Source organism: Leucoraja erinacea, chromosome 33, assembly GCF_028641065.1.
Source record: "Leucoraja erinacea ecotype New England chromosome 33, Leri_hhj_1, whole genome shotgun sequence".
Taxonomy (NCBI): Eukaryota; Metazoa; Chordata; class Chondrichthyes; order Rajiformes; family Rajidae; genus Leucoraja; species Leucoraja erinaceus.
Window position 1 is genome coordinate 6,025,421 of NC_073409.1, and position 20,432 is coordinate 6,045,852.

The 20,432-nt window shown below is 40.0% G+C and overlaps 1 protein-coding gene across 1 annotated transcript in view; it reads left to right on the top strand.

Moving 5' to 3' along the window:
* tmod2 (tropomodulin 2) overlaps window positions 1-20,432 on the top strand; it is a 50,560-nt gene that overhangs the window by 17,308 nt on the left and 12,820 nt on the right. The window contains exons 2-3 of the mRNA XM_055661106.1: window positions 6,228-6,382; window positions 9,011-9,167. Coding sequence (XP_055517081.1) covers window positions 6,257-6,382; window positions 9,011-9,167 — 283 coding nt within the window. The 5' untranslated portion in view covers window positions 6,228-6,256. The remainder of the gene's footprint in view (window positions 1-6,227; window positions 6,383-9,010; window positions 9,168-20,432) is intronic.

A 20,432-nucleotide genomic window follows, 5' to 3' on the forward strand; every position in this document is an offset into this window, starting at 1 on the left:
GCCAGTGATCCCCGCACATCAACACTATCCTGCACACATTAGGGACAATTTTACATTAATACCAAGCCAATTAACCTACAAACCCGTACGTCTTTGGAGTGTGGGAGGAAGCCAAGGAGAACAATTCCAGTTTCTTAGAATCAAAGTTCTTTGTCCCTGGAATCACTCCTGTAAATTCCTCCCCCTGTGGTAAATTCTTCATATCCTAGTGTGATGTTCGGGACTGGACACAGTACTCCAGTTGTGGCTCTTAAAAGTGCATCCTGACTGCCGCTATTGTGTCGTGAAGGAAATAGTTCTCTTTTAATCACTTTCTTAACTTGCCCTGCTGCATTCAATGATGTGTGTACATAAACACCATATTGGCGTTCCTGTAGCCTTTCTAGAATTGTGTTGCGTAACATTCCATGTTCTACCTCCTAATAACCTAGTATTTGGAACATTAGCTGACCATGGCAGATTCTACTGTGTGTAGGTGAGGGGTAGAATCAGGGTTGGTAGGGAGAGTTGATTGAAAGTTGGAAATAATAAAATGTGATTAGTGTAGGATTGGTATAAATTGACACTTAATGGTCAGCATGTATCATGTGGGCCGAAGGGTCTGCTTCCTTGCTGCTGTGACTCCTATGTTTCCATATTTCTCTGGATTAAATTTCACCTACAGTGGGCCACATTGTCACTGGGGTGTCGCCAGTATGGTCGTGAGTAGTCTCAGTCGCCCAAAGAATCGTAGCGTTTTCTGGTTGCCGCTGGACCTTGAAATATTCAAAACATTTCTGTGACAGTTGGCTTGACGCCAATGAGCGTAGCTTGATTTCTCCTGATGTAGGTTCTGTTGTAGGTTGTCGCCAGGTGACGTAGGTTGTCGCCGGTGCTGACTTCGGTGAATTCTATTGCCGACTACCTACGTCAACCGGCGACAGGTTCCGGCGACTGAGTTGTCTTCAGTTGTTGCCGACAGGGTTGTATCTTGTCGCGGGTGGGCGTAGGTTGTCGTAGGTGGACAACCTAATGGGTCGCAGGTTGTCGATAGCCTGCTTTAGCTTGAAATCGACTGGGTGGTAGGTTGTTGTAGACCTTGTCGTAGACATTGTCGTAGGGGGGACCAGTCGACCTGCTACGACTATGACAGTCGCCAAAAAAATTGCCTAAGTGGTAGGCCCATTAGGTCAGATACTTTGTTAACTAAAATTTAGCACAATCCTGTCAAACAAACATTTTGAGCTGTTTTATTCTACTGCACATCTGTTTCATGCCTGCTTAGTGGTCATTGGGTTTGTTTCTGATTAATGGCATGAAACCAAACTCCAAAGGAATCTAACATGTAGCCTTTCTCGTTCTTGCCAGCTGATACATTTATGTTTCAATTGCTAAATAGTTACAGGCGACCCACGTGCTACAGTCATTTGTGGAAATATGTCAGTCAGTTATGGAAATTTACCCTTGCATACAACAAATATATACACAGAAATTTGAGACAGCATAAAATCCACATTTTCTGGATTTATGTGGGGCAGGAGGAAATAAATCAACACAAATGATTACTTTTTAACACGCACAACATACGGCTTCACAGTGTGGCCAGTTTTTCTCGAACCGCAACCCTCCTGTAATGCGGGGATGGCCAGGATGACTAATATTTTGAAACCGTCTTTGATACTCGCATCAAAGCTTGCAGTTGCGTGATTTATTTTAAACTACGAGCCAAGCCACAAGGTGATTTTAAATACTTCTTGCACAGAAAAGGGGAACCCGCTTCACCAAAAATATTGAAACGCAGTAAGATTGCTTTTGGATAAAAGAAATTGATCCTCCGACAGACAGACAGGCATCTTCCTTTTGGCTTCCCAACCTTTTCCTTCCCTCTGCTCTCTTGCTGGGAAAAAAAGCCATGCGCTGAAATGATCCTTTCAGGCAAATTTCCCACCTCCCCCAAGGAAATTTATGGTTGAAGATTAAGGTGAGAAGTGGAAGCGGGATAAGTAGATAGGATTTCAGTAAGATTGTGTTAACTTCTTAAGTAGCGCAGGGTGGATTGTACAAGCCGTTAAACTACCCATTTAAATCTAATCTACAATATGAGCATTTCCCATCTGTCATTTACTCAAATGTTGTGCCAGTCAGTAATTGAGGAATGTTAGTATTTACATGTTTACCTATTTCTGCACGTAACTCCTTTTCAACCTTCCATTCCTCAAGACAAACAAAATATAACACATGTTTTAGCTGCATGCATTTCATTACCAGCAAATTAATGTGGGTTTATGTGTGGTTACATTGCTGTTCTGTAATCTTGTATTTAATGCTTCATCTTAAAATGAAAACCCCTTGGAACTGACTCTTGTGTGCGTTTTAAGGGGCATTTTTCAGCATGTTGAAAAAAACGCCACGACCCAGCTGAGGCCTCGACTACTCTCGAGCATGAAGGATAGTTACAAAGACCTCCTACGACCTCGTGTCGACCATGCTGCGAGTATGAGTCGAGGGAAAACACTTCTGAACTTGCGGATTAGGTCGCCGCAGTGGGACAGACCCTTTTGGCTCTGATAATTAATGCATAGTGAATCTGCTGGATTTCAAATGGTTGAAAACTGGATGTGAGAAGCCTGTGTATATTAATTGTGCAGCAATACAAATCTGAGCATAGTTGAAGTATAGAGTTTCAGTGCTGCTATTTATATTACAATCTTGGATCCAATATTACCAAACCCATTCAGGAAGTCTACATAGTTTACAGGAGGCACTAAATTAATGTATTGTTGGAAGCTTTGGAGTTGTATAACTAGAAATTAGAGGGTAGATGGGTTTTGTAGATTTGAGTTCTTTTTTAAAGTCAAATCTCAGTTGGCTTTATTTTTTTCAAAATGGTTAAATGTGAATTGAAATGGGAAATTATGAAAGTTATTAAGGAATTTGGCAAACTGCCTCAATCCTAATGTGAATACCAACATTTTAGTGAGCTTATGTGTAATGTAATCAGATGAATTGGCACAAAGGGGTGAGGTCACTGAATGTTTTGTCATAGGACTGATGCAGGCATTTCCAGGTTTAGAATGAATACTTAAATTTGTAATGAGGTGGGATTTGCCTGAAAGGAAAATCTTTTGACTGTTTATTGAATGACATTGGAGAATGAAAGCATGCAAACTTTTTTTTAATAAATTTGTATAAACACTGAATCGCTCATCTGAATATTGATTATTGTTCATGCGAAACAATTCCTGGTTGGATCTTGGTTGTGACAGTGTTGGATTTGTTTTATTTTTGCATTGAATTCTCAACAGAAGTAGTAAGGTGTCCTGCACTATATATGTCTATTTGTTGATGTTCATGGAAGTATAAACTGCAGTAGAAAATTAAGGCAGGGGTGTAGTTTTGTTGAAAACTTCCTGTTCACTTCCTGCAGAGTATTGCAGCAATCTTGAAGCCGCATTTTCATTGTGCATTAGTTTTGTTGATGGTTGTTTGGGTAAATGCCAAAGTATTTGTTGGGCTATTTGATTTTGCTATCATCGTCTTAAAGTGTATGAAAGTGCTTTTGGAGAGACACTTATTTGCAAAATAAAAGATTTGAACTAGTAATTGAAAGATTGCCTACATTTCCAATCTAATTATAGTAAACTAATTTAAGTCCAGTAAGAAGCCCATGTTAGTCTGCTGGTGAATAAAGTCGTCTTTCTGTTTTGGCTTGTTATTACGGGTAAATTTCTCCCATCCTTGCACTATTAGATTTTCAGGCATTGAGGAGCTTGTTCTATCTCTCGACGGGCTGCTCAATTAGATTCTTTGACGTGCACGCTAATATTCCAGTTTCTCTCACTTTCTGAATAAACATCAATATATAATCACTATAGTCCATTTGACATCATACCTCACTCTGTTAGCTCTTTTCAGAACTTTTATTCCTAAGATTTTTCAAATGTCTTTTGAAAATAATTCGGCTTATTGGTAAGTCTGTGCTAATGAAAATAAGTTTAAAACCGATTTGAGTGCCTAGGCCAAACATCCCTTTACTTCCTGAAAAGCAAAGGGCACTAGCTTCTCCCCTTACATATAACTGTATCCTGTAATGCTGTATCCTTTTCATAGAAATCTTTCTTCCTCTGCAGTAGAGATTTGTGTATGTACGACTTTGGGTTAAATAGTTCCCACTATGTTTCTACTCGCTCCACAACTCCTCTGTTACTATCTCCCAAGTTTTGTCACAAGCTCTAAAACTTCACTGAATACCCAAGTATAATGTTCTGATCCACATGACCTCCCCACAGGACACCAGTGTGTACTTGGAACAATACACCGACTTATATCCATTGCAATGTTGATTCATTTATTGGACAGATGTTGGGATGGGAGGTGAGAGTTGGCTATGATATGATACCAGATGCTGGAGTTGAGATTTAACAATTTGCAGGCTATTTCTGTTTATTGCGGCAGTGAGTATTAAGGTACTGGCAGCTGTTCAATTCCCAACTAATGATTTAAGATTAAATTGGCAGTCATCATAGATGTTTAAACCAGCATTTTGTTTTTGGAGTCACTAAATTTGGTATAATTTTTTATTTGACAACATGGTATAAAGTACATTACTTTTTTCATTTTTACATGGAATGATTAATTTACTGGTAAATTTGACCATAGTAAAAAGCAGTTTGTTCAGCAATAATTAGTATCATTTAAAGGCATTGGAATTTGAATTTCACATTGATAAGTGTGACAAACTAACCGTGACCTTGAAAATGAACCTTTTATAGTTCATACATCACTTATTTTATAAGGCTCATCTGATTTTGTTGCTTAAAGTCTCGTGGGCAGAAAAGGTATGGCCATACTGCAAGCAGTTAGAAAGACTCACAGCCATTATCACACCGAAATTTTACAGCTGTTGTAAAGGCCACACAGAATGTTAATATTCTTGGTATTTTAAGTCATGAATTGCGCTTCGAGTACAAGATTTGGTGGCTTGATTCTATTGCTAGATTCCTTTGGATAAAGGGCTTTTCATTGGCCCGTGTTCACTGAAAAATGGTTAATCGTGATGAAATGTTTAAGAAGGAACTGCAGATGCTGGAAAATCGAAGGTAGACAAAAATGCTGGAGAAACTCAGCGGGTGAGGCAGCATCTATTGAGCGAAGGAAATAGGCAACGTGTTTCTTTTTTGTGAGAGACCTTGATAGCATTGTCACTAAGCTTGTTCTTCCTCCGGCAGGAAAATCTAGAACTCGAGGTTGTAGTTTTACGATGGTTCAGACATTAGTTGCAGTCATTATCACTCATACAATTGTGAATTTTTAGAATTCTACCACATGTGGCTACGGGTGCTAATTCAAGAGTGAGTTAATTACATTTCTTGGACTGTGGAGTGAGGCTCTGACAGTGAAAATAATACAGTTCAGTCTCATCATAGGAAATTGACTTATTCATGTCAAATCGTGAATATATCACTAACCTGCTGTTAGGTAATTCGTCAAGGATTGGTGTTTGATGTAAACTTTATCTAATTGCATGTCTTTGATAAGAATATGTAGTACTTGAGCTTTTCGACAATGTGTCCGTGCTGTCTGACTCTGCCTCTGCAGATAGCTTGGTAGAAAGCAAGTTGTAAGGAAGATATGGAATGAGTAAATGGGCAAGAAGGTGACACATGGAAATGTTCTGTGGTGAAGTTAGAAATGACCACTTTGGTTGTAAGAATTAAATGTTTTAAATGACTATTTGGGATTTGGAAGATCCTGCGGCCGATTTTAAGCTGTGCCGGGCGATGAAAAGCCCTGCGAACGGGCCGGTTCAAGCTCTATCATTGCTCCACCAGGACGTCTCCCTCCTCCAATCACTGTGCTCTATCCTCATTCCCACCCCCCTACTTCCACCTCTGACCGACACCTCCCTCATCCAATCATCATGGCCCCCCAACTGCCTGCTGACCGATGTCACTCTCATCCAATCGGCACCCTCCCTCGATCATCAGTCCCACCCCCACTGTCTCGCAGAAAGTGGAGAGTTTTAATAGATTTTCTTCACCGAGTTTCAAAATCTGGATTACTAAACATGGGGGGGGGGGGGGGGATTGTCCCCATCCCTCAAATCATGGGGGGGACGTGCCCCCCCCCCTCCCCCGGGATTTCCGCCCATGATTCAGAGGAAACTATGGTCTGGTTTTAAATATCTCTACACACTTTCTTGGCAGGAATTACATCTGGTTAAAGTCTGCATTGTTTTATTGTTGCAGAGTGAAGTGAGATCATTGCTGCCGAAGAGATGGCCCTCCCATTCAAGAAGGACCTGGAGAAGTATAAAGATATTGACGAGGATGAGCTTCTTGGCAAACTGAGTGAGGAAGAGTTGAAGCAGCTGGAAACCACCCTTGAGGAATTGGACCCAGAGGTGGGACTGGAATGTTTGACATTTGCCAGTGAATTAGTTTGGAAGTTTAAAGCTAAAACATCTGTTTTTTGGGAGAAATATTTGTAATGTTTAATTACCACAAATATTTATTTGTGTAGAATTTTGAAATTGAGATATAAGCCTTGTTTATAACCATTTAATTGTTTTAAAGTTTGCAAGTACTGCTTGTATGTTGCGATGTTAAAACAGGTTTGTGTGACTGCAGAGGAGTTCTTTATAAAAAAACTTGTATAATAGTTCTGTTCTCATTCTATCAATCTTCAACTATAACCACCTGGTTTCCAGATCTTATTTTGGCATTTTCCCAAAGCAACATCTGTAATAAACAATTCAGTAGCATGAAAGATTGTTCATCACCCAGCATCTAGAAGCACGCCATATTATTGTGCAGCACGAAAACGTCATATGGCTGATGTTGTAGTGATGTCTTATTCTGGGCATTTCATTGTCTCAAGATTGGTTCAGTTATAAGTTTTAATTAAATCATGTCGGTGAGTTCCATTTTAATCTGTGGTTTATACATTTATATTGGTCACTTGTTCAAATTCTGCCTACGCCTTCCTGCAAATGTTCACGATGAAAGAACAGTATTACCTCTGGTCATCTTCATTTCATCAGAATTGAACGGCTTAAAGCGTTGTCGATGAAGTTAAAGGAATGGATGGGGTAGTAATGGGGAGAGTGTGGATAATGTAATGCATAGATTGGAATTGATAGGGTAAATGCCCAAAGTAAGGGAATCGAGAACCAGACGTAGTTTTACAGTGGGGGTTTGTAACTTTTTTTACACAAAGGATGAGGGGTGTATGGAATGAGCTGACAGAGGAGGTAGTTGAGGCAGGTACTATTGCAACGTTTAAGAAGCATTTAGACAGGTACATGGATAGAATAGATTTGGAGGGATATGGGCCGAACGCAGGCAGGTGGGACGTGTAGATGGGGCATGGTGGTCGGTGTAGGCAAGTTGGGCTGGAGGGCCTGTTACCACGCTGTATGACACCAACACATCCTAAAGTGCTAATGGGACCAAGGATGTATTCAGAAGCTTGGAGGAGTGCTATGAGTACAATAGAGTGTAGCGGCCTGGACAAGGTCAGGAAAAGGCCAGACGCCAGGCAGGTTCAAACAGTAGTCTTTAATCCACACAGCGAGAGTACACCACATACACTGAGAGCACACACCCAGGGTCGTCTGGAAATCCCGTGGCAGACCAACGCCCCTGTCCCTCAATCGGCGAGGGGGATGATCTAAGGAGTGGCCTACCCCGCAGGGACCGTCACAAGAGATTAATTATCAGACAATTTTCCTTTGTTCACAGGGGTAAATAAAATTAGCAATGTAATTTTTGAATATCACGTTTGAAATGGTGTTGCAGTTAACTTCAATGAGGGAAAATTTCACTTGCCAATAATTTGCTTTTATGTAGAAGTGTCCTTGGGTGCAAGGTATGTCGACGTAATGATCCTCTAGATATTTAATCCACTAAAAACCTTTCTCAGGGTAGAGGTGATGTGTAAACAGTGGATGGTGTTATTGAGTAAACAGTTAATACACTGATCTTAGTTTAAGTGTGGACTAAATGAAAATGCATCATGAGTTTTTTGGCTTGTTTTCTTCTGACCCATCTCTATAATCGGTCAAATGTTTGTCCATGCATGTATAAGTTGTGTACATTCTGATTTATTTCAGGAATCTAGCTTTTTCATGTCTCTTAATCTCTAGAGACTGACATGGATATTTTTTCAGCAACGTGTTGCTGGGGGAAGGTTGGGGTGAGGGCCTTGAATTATTGGAGGGTGGATACCCTGATGTTTGTCAGACTGAAAGTTAGAGATGGGGAAGGGAGAATGGAAAAATAATTCCATGATGAGTGAACAGAGCTAGTTGTCACCAAAACTGAAGTGTTTCTTTTGATGGTAAGTAGAAGATAGAAGAGTAATGGTAGTTGGAGGCACAAGGAACTTGAGCAAAACACAAAGTGCTGGAGGAACTCAGCTGGTCTGTGAAGGGAAGCGTCTGTAAAATAAATTGGCAGGCAACAATTCTGGTTGGGAACCTTCAAGGCCTGAAGATTATTTCCGACCCAAAATGTCACTTACCCATTCCTTCCAAGGATGCTGCCTGGCTCGCTTAGTTCCTCCAGCACTTTGTGTAATTGCATAGTTGAGATGAGTTGAACAGATGAGTTGAGGAACATCAGGTTTGGGTGATAGAGGCGACTCTTGGTGATCAGGCACATATTCAGTTAGAGGCTCTTCTCAGCGGTATTCAACGCCTATACAACAACTGGTCTCTTTTCACTCCTACTATCTTCGAGAAATGTTCCCTGATTCATGATATCCTCATTTATTCATTCAGCTAAGTCTAAAATCTTATTCTAAAACATGCACAGTCTTAACAAAAGGCAAACCAGCCTTATTACACATGCCATTTACATCATATAATTCACTAGAGACAGATTCGTGTTTTGTCTGTCATTATTTCCTTCTGTTACTTAAGGTTAATGTATATTTGTTTCCAAAGTTTTGATCTTTTTTGGAAGGAGTAGCTTTATATGTAATATGTTTTCTGTTTAGACGTAAACTTATTTTCTCTCGTTTGTTCTAGCATGCGCTGCTGCCAGCAGGCTATCGTCAGAAGAACCAGACTGTCAAATCTCCAACTGGCCCCTTTGATCGAGATCAGCTACTCGGGTACTTGGAGAAGGAGGCCTTGGAATACAAGGATAGGGAAGATTTTGTGCCGTTCACTGGAGAGAGAAAAGGTACAATGCTAAACTTGGGTCCATCGGCTTTTACTAATTGTTTGCATGTTTGTGTCTTTGAGGGAATTAACAAAAGATGCATTGCAAAAGATTTTGAATCTTAACACTTTCAGTCTAGTGTGTGTAAATTAGGCAGGAGTGCAGCTGTAAGGTCAAATGCTAAACTTTTCTTCAGTCATTTAATCTTGATTTTAATTTTTTTTTTCAAATCCTCCATTGTGACATTTACAAAATATCAGCATTAGTTATTTTAATGTTCAGCATATTTGGCAACTAAAAATCTATTATACTGTTAACTTTTACATTAAAATAAAGCATTGACACAGAATTAAAATCTTACAGGATGCAATACTTGCAATGACTTGCAATTAGTTTTGCTGTCCATTTTTGATGGTTTTTAGACAATCAGTACACATTTATCTTTTAAGATATTAATTAAAGACCCCTGAAAAGGGAACAAAACTGCAGGAAGGGTAAAATCACTGAAACATTTTGTTAATGGAAAATGGGTGGTTCCTGCTGTTCTTTTTTGAAGAAGAAACAGACGTGAAGACGTAATAAAATTCAAATGAGAGTATTTGAATGTAGTACGTTACTGTCATGCATCAGGCATGCTAATTGCAGTCTTTAAATGTGCTGTAATTGAGGCTAAATATTTTTAAAAAGCTAATGGGACTTGGTACGGTTACTTCTCATTTAGGATTTTTCTGTTGGCAACAATTTGGGGTCTTGTATTTAACTCTTGGATGGGTTTGCATGGAAGTAAAACTATTACCTTGAGGTGAATGGCAATGCCAAAACATTGCTGATCTAAATGCATATTTAATGCTCTTCCAAGTACTTACTGACTGTTAAATAACATTGGCATTTCCAGCTAGTAACCATGCCAGATGTTCTCCGCACTCCTCAGCATGGAGAGTAAGCTTCCCACGACAGTACCCTGCTCTTGTAAATACGTATACAGCGAGCAATCTTTACAGGCTCCTATTCCAGGGCTTTGACACACATACCATAATTAAAGCCACATGTTTATCATTTATTATATATTAAAAACTAAGAAAGGATGGAAACTGTCTATTTACAATGAACTGCAGGCCATTGCAAGCTATGATCTTAGATTAAATCAGTGTTTGTATGTATAAATATAATTATGAAATAATTTTTATTTCTCAAGAATGCTGAACATTGATGTAATAGTATGTAACTTTCCTAAACACTCAAATATTCATAATTCTCATTGCAAACTTGGACGGTGGGATCCAGGCATTTTTTTTGTTGCAATCCTCAAGAAAATAGGTTATTTGGTTAGAATGTTGAGATTGAAGGCAATTTTTATTTTTTAATGGGAAATCTCACTTTATGTAATTTTAGATTCCCGAAGTAAAAGCAGTATGCACCTAAACGTTGACTTTGACTGTATTGACATTATTGCAAGTCTTTATGGGCTTTTCCTGAGGATGTTTTGGATACAAATTAATTTAATATGCAAGCTTTAAAACCATTCGGATTTTTGGACTCAACACCTCATTTATAGAATTTCAATAACATATTTTACACAATTCAATGGTTAAAATGCAGTGGTACAAATTATAAATTATTATGCACTCCATGCCTTCCTCGTTGCTCCACCCCACCTTCTGTGCCCCATTTGCACCTTCTACTGCTAAATCAAGTAATGAGCCTGTTAAGAACGTCACTTTGAAATCCTGCAACTTCCTTTGGCCAGCAGATTAGCAGTATTTACCGTTAGAATTGTTTTTTGAGCTTGTGCTTAAACCTAATGTATTACTACAGAAGTAAATCTCTAAATCTGAAGTCGAGGAAAGAAAAAATCGAAAATGACTTTCCGACAAGTAGTTCTTGACTAACTAGGTCTTAAATTTCATGGCTAGTAGAACTGCTAGAATCATATCTCACACCTTACAAAATCATGTTAATTTTGCTTTTTGATTTTATTTGAATGCATTTGTGAGAACCATCATTAGAAGTAACAGTGTTCTTTAGATCACTTCATTTCATTATACCTTGTGATTCTTTGGTTTTTGTAATCAGAAAGAAGTGGAGCAGAGCTTGTATATTAACTAACCTCTTGGTTAGCTAATAACCTGCACCAGTATTATTGGATTCAGCATTCGTATTCCTGGTGTTTATAAAACATATGTGCCCACTGAGTCCACACCGGCTGTTGATCACCCGTTGACATTAGTTCATTACACAGGAGCACAATTCGGCCATTCAACTCATCGAGTCTGCTTCGTCATTCAGTCATGGCCCATCAATCTTTTCCCCATTCTCCTGCCTTCTCCCTGTAACCTTTGACACCCTTACTAATCACGAATCTGCTTTAAAAATATCCCAAGGTTTGGCCTCCACAGCAGTCTATGGCAATTATCTCCACAGATTTATAACCCTGTTCTATGTTATCCCACTTTCGCATCCACTCCCTATATACCAGGGGAAACATAGAACAGCCAATTAGCCAACAAACCCTGACGTCTTTGGGATGTGGAAAGAAACTGGAGCACCTGGAGGAAACCCACTCGGTCACAAGAGAAACTGCAAACTCCACACAGACAGTACCCGAGCGGTGGTTCAATCCCAGGTCTCTGCTGCTGTGAGGCAATGGCTCCCTCAGCTGCAACACTGTGCCACCTCTTGCGCTACTGTATCGCAACTGATCCCCAACTACGCAAATTGAGACTTGTGAAAAGTATGCGGTTTTGGAATTAACTTTGCAGAATTGCTGTCAGGTTTTTGAAGCTCCAACGTTGACCATAGTTGGTACTTTTAGAGGTTACATTATTGGCTTCACTCACCTTGTAGAGCAAGCAGTCTCTTTGCTGTTATGTTAGGAACGTGTACCTCGATGAAATTGACTTTATTATAGCTTATTAATGCAATTTGAAGTGTGGGTTCAGCTGTTCTGATGCAAGCTTTACTTTTTGAGAAATGCCACTCGGTGAATACTACATATAAGGTATTAAGCCAATGAGTTTCTCAGTCTTTCCTGATATGAATAGCAAGGCCAAGTATGATAAACATTCAGAACACCAGTCATATTAATGGCAAAAATTGTATTCTTTGTCCTGAAGTCAAAATGTCTCGCTCTTCTGCAGAGGTAGTAGTGTAATAGTAGTACATTTCTGTAATGGAGAAACGTTTTAAGATTTGCAAAGTGCCCTTCTCATCTCTAGCCTCTGCGTATCTTGAATGTGCAACCATATTGTCATTTTATGTTTCGAAGTGGTACTATCAAAGGGACTCAATGTTGTATTGATTCCTATGACGTTATTTCAAAAGTAGGGTCTCCTTTAAGCAAAGTTCACTGTAAAGCTGCCCGTAGCAATGTAGTCCACATTGTCATTAGTAAGATCCAAATGTTGAACCCTGAAGTGTATGTTTGAACTACTTGTTATTCTGAACACATCTTAAGAGCCTGTCCCACTTACGCAATTTTTTTCGGCGATTGCCAGCATCCGTCATAGTCGCAGCAGGTCGCCGAAAATTTTCAAAATGTTGAAAATCCAGCGGCGACCAGAAAAAGGTATGACTCTTTGGGCGACTTCTCACAACCACATAGGCGACCTGCTACGACTATGACGGGTGCCGGCAGTCGCCAAAAAAATTGCGTAAGTGGGACAGGCCCTTTATTGTAAGATGGGCGAAGCTGGTCCTTAGCAGTTTGGTGTAATATTTGCAATTTTGCCTTCCAAGGCCAATGCTTTTACCCTGAAGTTTGACCAAAAGTTAACATTCGGAAATTGTAATAATGTGGGCAACTGAGGCCTCGTTTCCTTGCTTTAAATTCTAATTTCCATGATGTCAAGGCTAGCAAACCATTAGCCTTTACAATTTAATTTTTGTATTTACATTGCATTTATTCTTAATTTATGAAGATATAAATCCTATTAGTTTTGAATGGCTAACCCACCACTTAAAAAGTGTGCCATTTTATCTTTCTGGGATTGAAAGTGGTAATAGTTAAGTTATTGTTTGTGCTGTACTTATCTATTTCCCCATAGCTATCAATGTAGCTGGCTCTTAAATGTCTAATATAAATGGTCTAACAGGGCATTCCGTTAGGGATGTCCAATGAATGCAGTTTTACCAGCAACGCCCAAGTCCTGAAATATAAATAATTACAAATAAATTAAAACTCCGAAGCCCCAGGACAACATAGAATACCAATTTCTAGCAAAGTGGAGAATACACCTTAATTTCCTTCTACTGACTTGGTTTATAGGATTATCTCACTTTTGGAAGTGTACACAGTGTATCGTGAGTCTTGGACGTAAGGGGTTGGACAGGCTAGATGCAGGAAGATTGTTCCCGATGTTGGGGAAGTCCAGGACAAGGGGTCACAGCTTAAGGATAAAGGGGAAATCCTTTAAAACCGAGATGAGAAGAACTTTTTTCACGCAGAGAGTGGTGAATCTCTGGAACTCTCTGCCACAGAGGGTAGTAAGAGGGATTTATTTAAGGGGCTAAGGGGATCAGGGGGTATGGAGAGAAGGCAGGTACGGGATACTGAGTTGGATGATCAGCCATGATCATATTGAATGGCGGTGCAGGCTCGAAGGGCCGAATGGCCTACTCCTGCACCTAATTTCTATGTTTCTATGTTTGCGTGGGAACTTGTTAACTCAGCGGGCAGGCAGCAGCAGATTGTCGCTCATTTCAGTATCACCCCACCTACACCCCTCTGCTTCCCGGCCATGTGTGTGACCCCTTCCCTCCCCTTTCCAGCTCCCCGCCCATTGCACGGGCGCGGGGGCTTTGCACTGTCTTCACGTCGGCGATGCCAGCAGGTCAGTGCCAGTCACCGGAGACGTCAGGACCAACGGGACACCGACCCCCAGGCCCACTGCAAGCACGGAGATCCCAGAGGCCAGCAGCAGCCCAGCCCCGTTCCAACTCCAGAGGAAAACTGCAAACTGGCCAGAGACATCAGGACCACCAGAAGCTGCTCCCCGATGGGCCGCTACGGCGGCAAGTGGCAGTTCGCCCACAGCCCGAGCTGCGCCCCCTCATCGGGACACTGACCCCCAGGCCCACTGCAAGCACGGAGATCCCAGATCAGCAACTCCAGCCCAGCCCCACTCCAACTCCAGAGGAACACGCTCCCCGTAGGGACAGAAGCTGATGGTGTGCAAGGTACGTCTTGTTCTTGGGGTGGCGCAGCTCGGGCTGTGGGCGAACTGTCACTTGTCGCCGTAGCGGCCCATCGGCGAGCGGATTCCTCTAGAGTTGGAGGGGGAGGGGGGTATTGTGCTGTTTAATCGCCGGGACAGGGAGACACAGTGGCTTTTGAGAATGGTGGGCAATCACTTCCAAAGTTCTGCCCACACAGTCAGTACACCTCTCCTACACTTGTCTCCCACACTAAGATCATCTCGCAGAGAATGATCCCAGCCTAACCCTCCCTATTCTCTCCTATTCTGCAAGAAAAAACTACATTGAAGACTCAAACTCGCGATCGAGTAACTGCCGGGATCAAGGCGCAAACTCGCGACCTTGCGGATATGAGCCGTTAAAATCTACGCTAAAAATCTTCCATTCCTAAAGCCGAAAAATTCCGAATTACGAAAAGTGTTTGGTCCCAAGGCTTTCGGATAAAAGGTTGTGCACCTGTTTGGAGTGGATGGAGTTATTTATATATTCTTGATGTTCAGCTTTATTGAATTACCAGGAAAATGATAAAGGGACAATGGAAATCTAATTTATTAAAAAAAAATTGTCCCCTGTAGTTGATGTGGAAATGAGCAGGGACAAGCTTTTCAAGTGGTCTAGACCGATTTTTCCGTTATTTAGTGATATCCATTATTATTACTGTTTGTAGACTATTCGGCTTAGTAAAAATTTGCAGCAATTTAAATTGGTGGGTGTGGGATTTGTGCGCATAATTAGTCTAATAGTCTCATGCAGTACTGAGGTAATGTTGCATTATTTGAAGTACATTTTAAGATCTCGAATCAAGTCATAAAATGTGCCTAATCAAATAGATCTAAAAGACTCCATGGTGCTATTTAAACAGCAGGATTTTGAAAGTGGAATTTATTTTAGTAAGTTGGTCAATATATTAATCTTCGAGAAACAAGCAACGGTAGCTGCTGATTTAGCAAGGAAAGACGTAATGTGCTGGGGTAACTCAGCGGGACAGGCAGCATCAACATTTTATTTTATCTGTAACCTACACTGCCATTCTTTTTCTTCAACTGTTTGTCTCCTGCCATTGCTTGTGACTTACTGCAGTGCACTATTTACTTATTTATTTACCTATGTAGTATTTGTAAGAGCATTACTCACTTGCTTTGCCATGTATGCAAGACCTGATCTTTTTAAGGTACACAAACAGCTGGAGAAACTCAGCGGGTGCAGCAGCATCTATGGAGCGAAGGAAATAGGCAACGTTTCGGGCCGAAACCCTTCTTCCTTCGCTACATAGATGCTGCTGCACCCGCTGACTTTCTCCAACTTTTTTGTGTACCTTTGATTTTCCAGCATCTGCAGTTCCTTCTTAAACACCTGATCTTTTTAATTGTGTTTGACACCTGCACATAAGTGATTTCTTGTTACCAACACTTTCTACTCTGTGCTGTTGCAGTATATGGTATTTTGACCTTCAAGATCATCAATAGGTTAGATTAAAACCTAGTTTATTAAAATCTCTGACCAAGTACAGAAGGGAAATTTTAGCCTGTCTCCATTGCAACGCTCAATTTGTTTTGTTACCAGTACTCCACACAATGCAGCTCCAGTATTCATTCCTTTATTTTTTTCTGTATTTGTTTGTAATTTGCATTTTCAGTTCAATTTTCCATCTTATTTCATTCTAAAATACTCTCAGGATCCATTTTTGATTTTAAAAAAAACCTCCTCATCTCTCTGATAATTGCACCATGTTTATTTCCAGGGATGTGCATCTAATACCATATTTGTGAGAACATTTTAGAAACATTTGAAAACTAGGTTTAAATAGTGTAGCTACTAAATAATTTACATCTTATTCTTCCAAAATGCATAAGGTTTTGATCTGCAAATCTGTTTCCCACATAAATAGATTATAGCTGATTTACATCTTAAAGCATATGGTAAAACATACAGTTTATAAGTGGTAGGAACAGAATTAGGCCATTCGGCCCATCAAGTCTACTTCGCCACTCAATCATGGCTGATCTATCTTTCCCTCTCAACCCCATTCTCCAGTCTTTTCCCCATAACCCCTAACATGCGTAATAATCAAGAATCTATCAATCTCTGCCTTAAAAATATCCATTGCCGACCTCCACATCCTTCTATGGCGATGAATTCCATAGATTCCACCCTCTTACTAAAGAAATTCTTCCTCATCTCCTCCGTTGGTGCTAGCATCTGGAAAACACAGATTTAACTAGAGTATGTGTTGTGTAGGAAAAATCTTGGAATGGACTCTCTGAATTATGGAAACTTGTTGCATGCATTAAAGGGCATGAGATGCATGGGCTATCTGAGAATATTGCTGTATGCCTTGACCAGATGTATGCAGGTGCGTTTTTTTGTACATGGATTGCAATTGTTGCATGGCCTGTCCACTGTTACTGTGGTATTTATATTGAATATTTCTAATGTAAAGTATATTCTATTTCTCAAACCTTGCACGCTGTGCTACTCTGTGTTTTCTATTGACCGTTTTTGCTGGCTTTTGCTAACCAGTCCTCTCTGCTGCTCACCCTAATGCCAACCACAGGAGCAGCAGCTGCCATTACTTCAGGTGAGAAATCCCTCGGAAGAAAGACTTTCTGATCAATTATTTTTCCTATCATGTACACCCACACTCACAATCTCATGGGGATACCAACAAATTGTTTTTTATTCTTCTTGGTTTCCAAACAGCTGTTTAGATTAAAACTTAATTAACCTGTGGTTCTCATTTGGAGAAGCTGATTTTTTGACATTTAAAATGAGTTGCCTTTGCAGTTGGTTAACAAACGGATCCATCTTCAGTTAATGGGGAATATTCTGTTTGCTTTTGAGTTTGTTCTCATCTCTACCCCTAACATTTAAAGGATTGTTCATGATGTGTGAAACGTTCCTCAATTCATTTATATATGTTTTCGTATTCCTTTCCCACAGTTTACTAGGCCATCATTTTTTGTTTCTTTTTTGTGGTGTGTGGTATTGCATCTGAACTTGCATCACATCAGAAATGTGGACCTAATCTTAATGCCTTGTTTAAATATAACTTGGTGCAAACTAAACTACATTGGTAAGATTATTTCACAGTTCCATGCGTCTCTTGTCAAAATGACTGGAAGTTTTGCCATAAAATGGTAAATCAAGTGGTTATCAATATAATATTCTGTTAATGTGAAGCTACCCTTACATTTCATGTTGCAGGTATCTTGATATTGGGTTGCAGAATAATTGTTTCCAGTGACATTTCTGAAACTTTCCAGCATTCCACATCGACTAGCATTCCAGTAACCCATGTTTTGAATCCATCTGAATTAATGACAAGGTCACTGGTTTTAAATGGTGAAAGCAGTTCTTGCCAAATGATTAGTTTAATTTAGTTTAGAGATACAGCGAGGAAACGGGCCCTTCGGCCCACCGAGTCCGCACCGACCAGCGATCCCCGCACATTAACACTATCCTGCACACACTAGGGACAATTTACACCTTTACCAAGCCAATTAACCTACAAACCTGTACATCTTGGAAGTGTGGGAAGAAACCGAAGACCTCGGAGAAAACCAATGCGGTCACCGGAGAACGTGCAAACTCCGTACAGACATTACATTCAGGATCGAACCCGGGTCTCCAGCGCTGCAAGGCAGCAACTTTTCTGCTGCGCCACCCTGCTGCTGTTATGGCAAAAAAATTGATGCGTTGATATCTTTTATTTATAAATACTTAAGATGCTAGGGGAAATTACATTGGGACATTTGTGCTGCAAACTAATTGGTCGGGAATAGTTTTTGTAAATTGAATAAATTCCTACTGGATTAAGCTCTAAATTTTAAGGTTTAAGATTTGGAATGTGATAAATCAACTGATAGAAAATAGTGACTTAAGAATTAAAAAGATTTAACGTCTTTATACCAAATCCCATTCAAGTAATAATCTGAATAAATAAATTATACTGCTAATTTTAAATAGGTTTACTACTCATTTCACCACATTGCCCACTTCTGTGTAATTCTCACCATTTTTTGTACGAATATTTCAACATCCGTTTCAGAAATATCAGCAAAGAAAATATTTCTGTTTTCTGCCAAATCATTAGTACTAGTGGAGAGTATATGATGCCTGGCACGATAATTGACGGTGCAGGTAAGAGGCTGACTTAGAAATGGATTGTTTCTTCATCAATGTTGAAGAGAATGAATGGGTCATTCGTTGGAAAGTGGACCCAAATGTCACACACGTGACCAGAGGTCATCACATAAAGTAATACATAAAAAAATGATTGTAAGAGATTAATCTTATTCATTGCTATTTTCCTACCCACAGAACTATAATGCATGTCTGCTAAAGATACGAACGCTCTAGCTTTTTAAAATTCAGAGTTTGTAAGATAAAATTTGGGGGGGGGGAGAATGCTTCCGTGTGAGGTCACGTGACGTAACCGGTCATATTTGACCTCTGACCCTAAACAAACATTGTCAGCATTGTCAGCATCCTATAAAAATTTCACTTGATAAACTTTGAAATAAATATGAATCATATATATATATATACAGCACAAAACAATATACCTGTAACGCTTTCAGAATTAGAAGAGATGTAGTCCACAGTTTTCCCCATGGTTTTGGTCACACACATGACTAAGAATGGGCCAAATGTTTAATGAGCTAGGTGTGGTACCAGTCAAGTAGGTTAATTTGTCATGGGTGGTGTGAACCTCATGCCAGAGCTTCCTGAGTTGTTTGTTGTAGGTAATGGAACAGTTTTGGGCTGCTAGGCGGTGTAACACTTGTTGCAGGATGCCTTTTATGTTGCAGCCATAAAATATCTGGTCAAAAATAGGTCATCCCAAAGTATTTGTAGACAGTCCATAAGCTGTGGTGAACAGTAACACCCAGGTCTTTGCCTAATGTATAAGTTTACCAGTTGCAAGGGTAACTCCTTTAAAAAAAAAAAATCTAGATTTAAACATCGAATTGCCAATTGGTCCCATAGTTAATGAATAGGTGATTTTAATGATCTCCTTCTTGCGTATGGCGTGCACAGCCTAAAGTTGTAGGACGACTTGTTCTGTTTGTTCTTTTGTTTGCACGTTGGGTTGATTGCATTAGTCAAAACAGGGTGGACCACGTGAAGGTTGCAATCTTCCACCCCAATGATCTCCTGGTTTATTTTGAATTGAATTGAATACATTTTATTAGCCAAGTACGTATACGTACAAGGAATTTGCCTGGGTGTTTTTCTCGCAAGTAACACACGATATACAGTAGACAATTAAAAATATAACATTATAATTTACACATGTGAAGAATGCACCTTTTACCCTGCACGTTCTCCAAACCCAACTGCTAATGCATTTAACTTTTTTACTTCAGGTGTTTAAGGAACGTGGGCTGGTTCAATTGCTTCCATAAGTTATGAAATTGCTGAACCAATTAAATCTTGAGCTTTTTGACTGACAGTACTAAATTGGTTATAAATAGTTTTTAAAGCACCATAGTTCAACAGCCCTCTGCACGGGGAAAACTGTCATTCCCACATGATCTGCTCTGTACTCTGGCCTTCCCCATGATGCTAATACCTTCATCTAGAAAACCAATTGAAATAAACACTTCATGATGGACAAAAAATACGGCTTTGCCAGTGTTACCTATGGGAAGAAAAGCTGTTTAATTTTATATCCTGTGTTTTGTGTTGTTTTAAAATGGCTTGTTTTGAAATTTAAATGTATAAATATCTAATTAATGAGCCCTTATGTAACTGTAGGATTACTGTTCAATTTGGCATATGGGCTCGGTGTATAATCTGAAATAGCTGGCGAATGGGTTGATGTGGCATTGATTTGACCTTTTTGGATGACGAAAGACATTGGAGCAGAATTCGGCCATTTGGCACATCGAGTCTTCTCCGCATTCCATTGTGGCTAATTTACTTTCTCCTCTCCACCGCATTCTCCAGCCTTCTCCCTGTAATGTTTGACACCCTTACTAATCAAGAACCTATCATTCTCCACTTAATACCCAATGACGGCCTTCACAGCCGTCTGGTAATGAATTCCACAAATTCACCACCCTCTGGCTTAAGAAATTCCTCCCCACC